Raw genomic sequence first — 3,853 nt, 5'->3', positions numbered from 1 at the left:
TGGTAGCTTGATACAAAGAGAAGAATGAAGATGAACATGCTTCAATCGTGATTTCCCGTCGATCGGTGCAAACCTAGCTTCTGATCTTCAAGAAGCACCCTCTCATGTTGTTTTATAAGTCTCTCTCTCTCTCTCTCTCTCTCTCTCTCTAAAATGTAATATCTATCTAAAAATCCGAAGTCCAAAGCTATTTATACAAATTTGAAAAAGTAGAATGGGATAAACCCCATATTTGGCGCTAAGCGCGACTAGCAGACAAATAACTTAAACCGTCATAAATGACGCTAAGCGCTAGATTTGGCGTTAAACGTAGAAGCCCCTGACTTGATGTGCTACAATAACGCTAAGCCTCATCTGCTGTGCTACAATGGCGTTAAGCCTCATCAGCAGGATTACTTTGATCCAAAAAATGCATGTTAAAACTAGGGGTGGCAAAACGGGCTCGGTTCGCGGGGCATGCCCGTTTTGCCCGCACTTTTGTGCGGGGCGGACCAAGGATTTAGGCCCTCACCCTCAAATGTGTCCGCCCCGCCCCGCCCCGTTTTTTTCGCGGGCTTTTGCGGGCACGTGTATTTACATAAATTTTTGTATTTTTAGGCTTAAAGAGTACAGTGCCCGCGGGCTTTCCCCGCCCCGCCCTCACTTTTTTGCGGGACGGGTCTAAGTTTTAGGCCCGCATCCTTAACTATGATCGCCCCGCCCCGTCCTATTTTTTTGTGGGCTTTTGCGGGGCGGGCCTAAACGGGGCGGGCATGCCCGTTTGCCACCCCTAGTTAAAACCATATCTTTAATTAACCAAAGCTCCTCCTAAACATAAATATCTATAAAATAGATTGAAATTAAACAAACTACATAAGTCAAATAATATAAAAGAAATTTTGAATCGATTACATCCAACACAAAACTGAATCTGATTAAGAGTGAATTACTGCGAATACATAATTGATTACACCAACTATGAAAACACAATTTCTTAACTTATTGTAATCGATTACATGATGAATACGAATTTCTAAAAAGAAACTCTTAAAGAATGTTACGGGTCCAATTTTAATCTATAATATATTATTTTTAACACCTATATTATCCTCATCCATCACTTCCATACTTTGGCTACACCTATACAAAAACACGTGCATCAAGTCACCGTGTCTCTATGAAGGCGCAATCAATAGTCAACGTACCAAATAAATTATAGCATGGCCAAGAAACAAAATAATAATTTTATAATCTAGTTATCATATTAATTTTAAAATCGACCAGCGTAATTTAAATTAGAAAATACTAGTATGAATCATACTAACATATTATTAAAAATTAAAAGATATATAGTCTTGCCTTTCCAAACGGTTGCTCGTGGTAAAAAAAAGAGTGAATAATTGCTTCTCCTTTTTCATTCCATCTTCATCAACATCACTGAAGCTGTTTTCAATTGTTGAATCATTAAGCAGATTACTTAAAAAGTGATTTGAAAAAGGGTTCTTTCTATTCTACTTTTTCTACATCGTAACTCATCATCATTATCATGCCGCAAACATCTTTATACTATTACTGTAAGTATAATACCTAATCTTCATCATTATTTCTCTTTCAACTTTTTATCTTATTTTCTTACCATTCTTTGCACTAAGAAACTGGATTTGTGTTTTCCCTGAAACTTAAACGTTATATTGATTCTAATCATCAGTGTTTTTCTTCCGGAGTTTCTAACTGAATTAGGGTTTCTAGATGCAGAACTGAATTAGGGTTGATTGACTGACAAAGTAGCTCATAGTTTTGATATGGAACCTGTAAAAGCATACATCAGGTGTTTGAATTCTGATTCCAACATGTTATAACAAGATGCTGAAGCTGTTTGAACTCTGATTCTAACATGGTATAACAATATACTGAAGTCTTATCAGGAAAGTTGTCAAGGTGGAAGTGTTTTAGTTTCCATGTTTTCAAGGATCTAGTTGATTAAGTGAGTGTTTGATTTTGTGGTGGCATCGACGTAGTTGTGAGGTTTACACAGGGGACTGTCAACGGCATTGGGACGCAAGATTTACGAATTGGGCGTTGAACCAATTGGGCATTGGAACTTGAAAGATTTATTTAGTGGTAAAAGTAAATCAGAAAAATGGGATCTTTCGTAGGTCATATTTTGCCGGGAACCTTGTTTCTTCTAGTTGGTTTATGGCATATATGGTGTGCGGTAGTGAGATATGTATCAAGTCCTAAGACATTCCGAGTTCGTGTCTGGAATCCTGTACCAGGATTTGATGGGAAGCTCAAGCACTTGGAACTCTATGTTATTTCAATTGGTGCTTTCATTGACTTGTGCGTTGAGCTTTTAGTTGCAACACAACTCAGGTTTTTTGTTGATGGAGTCTTGAATTCTACTTACTTGAATAACTTTGAGCACTCAGGAATGCTTCTCATGTTTCTTATCTTCGGTGTCGTTTCCCTGCTCTCAGAAAGCACAAGGTTAGGTGTTTCCGTTGTTTTTATGTTTTTTGTTTTTTGTTAGAGATATAGCTTGTACATAAGAACTTATGCTATAAGCGCTTAATTGAGCCGTTTTTCCTAACAGGGCTTAATTTGATCTTATTATGTAGATATGTTCACTTGCCAGAAGGTGCACTTTGTTTAATTGCTGCAACAGCATTCACTGCAGAGTATCTTCTGTTTTACTTTCACTCAACAACACACAAAGGCCTAGAAGGCTATTATCATGTCCTCCTCGCCTTCATAATTGGTCTTTGTGTATTATCTTCAGTTGCCGGAGCACTTTTTCCAACCAGTTTCCCGGTCGATTTATGCAAGGGAATTGCCATAACATTGCAAGGAATCTGGTTCTATCAGACCGCCTTTGTTCTCTTTGGCCCTATGCTACCAGCTGGTTGTAGCATGAAGGACAATATTGTCACATGTCATTCGCACGAGAGCGAGGTTCGTGGTGAGTTGTTTGCCAATGTTCAGCTCTTTTTTGCCGTACTTGCTGTTCATGTAGGAACTATAGTATCCTTTGGTTTTGCAGCTTCAAGATATGGAAATTTAGAAGAACTTGCTCCTAATTCAGGGTTTGATTAGAAGAAAACTCATGTAGATTATGTGATATTATGGTTCCAGCTTTTATGGTAAATGTAATGCTGGAGTAAACAGGTGATGTTTTGGTGTGATGAAAAGACTTTTAGAAGGTCAAGTGTAAAGTTAATTTGTAAATTATTCATTTATTTGGCTACAATTACAATATAAGTTTGAATAATATGAGGGAGTATCCATGATCAACATTCCTTGGTGTACTGAAGTTTGAACTCGAGATTTCATACTCCTCGAGTCTGACCACTAGACTATTTGATCATAAAAAAAAAGAAATAGTTTATATTTGTGAAAACTTTTGTCCCAAACAAATGTGTCAACCTCCACAGAGATTAGATGGATGATCGCTTTGGGTTTTGTCACAACCTCCATCATTTCAAATTTTATGCAATTGGCTTGATTACTATATTTTTGTTTCCAACAATGTGGGTATGGTTAAAGAGGTGGAAGAAATGGACGTGTGACTTGGGAGAAGTTGCTTCCACATGAAGATCTAATCAAGTGATTTCTTCTAGTAAAGTGACATAAAAGAGGAAAAATAATAAAAATATGGATTTGCGGAAGGATATGATAAAGAAGGCGTCACAATCATGGAGATTGATAATCCAAGAGAAATCGTCACAATGGTAAAGAAGTCATAAATAAGATTCAATTAGAGTTTCAATTCAAGAATCAAAAAGATGAGACCGAGCTCATTCACATCATTTCAAACTTTGTTCATATGAGATTACAAATGGTGAGTTGATCTTTCCACCCTTAGGGGTTATTCCAC

The 3,853-nt window shown here is 37.3% G+C and overlaps 1 protein-coding gene across 3 annotated transcripts; it reads left to right on the top strand.

Annotated features, from left to right (window-relative positions):
- Window positions 1–1,281: 1,281 nt before the first annotated feature.
- Window positions 1,282–3,272, top strand: LOC127074845 (uncharacterized). Of its 3 annotated transcripts, XM_051016241.1 has the most exons (4): window positions 1,282–1,553; window positions 1,729–2,466; window positions 2,598–2,938; window positions 3,020–3,272. In XM_051016241.1, exons 2-4 carry the CDS (start codon window positions 2,120–2,122, stop codon window positions 3,070–3,072), a joined length of 741 nt encoding a protein of 246 aa, XP_050872198.1. In that variant the 5' UTR covers window positions 1,282–1,553; window positions 1,729–2,119; the 3' UTR covers window positions 3,073–3,272. The 3 variants fall into 3 exon arrangements, with proteins under 3 accessions (XP_050872198.1, XP_050872196.1, XP_050872197.1); XM_051016239.1 differs by having other exon boundaries at window positions 2,598–3,272; XM_051016240.1 differs by having other exon boundaries at window positions 1,305–1,553; window positions 1,735–2,466; window positions 2,598–3,272.
- The last annotated feature ends 581 nt before the right edge of the window (window positions 3,273–3,853 follow it).

This window comes from Lathyrus oleraceus, chromosome 4 (genome assembly GCF_024323335.1).
Source record: "Lathyrus oleraceus cultivar Zhongwan6 chromosome 4, CAAS_Psat_ZW6_1.0, whole genome shotgun sequence".
Lineage (NCBI taxonomy): Eukaryota > Viridiplantae > Streptophyta > Magnoliopsida > Fabales > Fabaceae > Lathyrus > Lathyrus oleraceus.
This window is presented reverse-complemented; position numbering and strand designations above follow the sequence as displayed.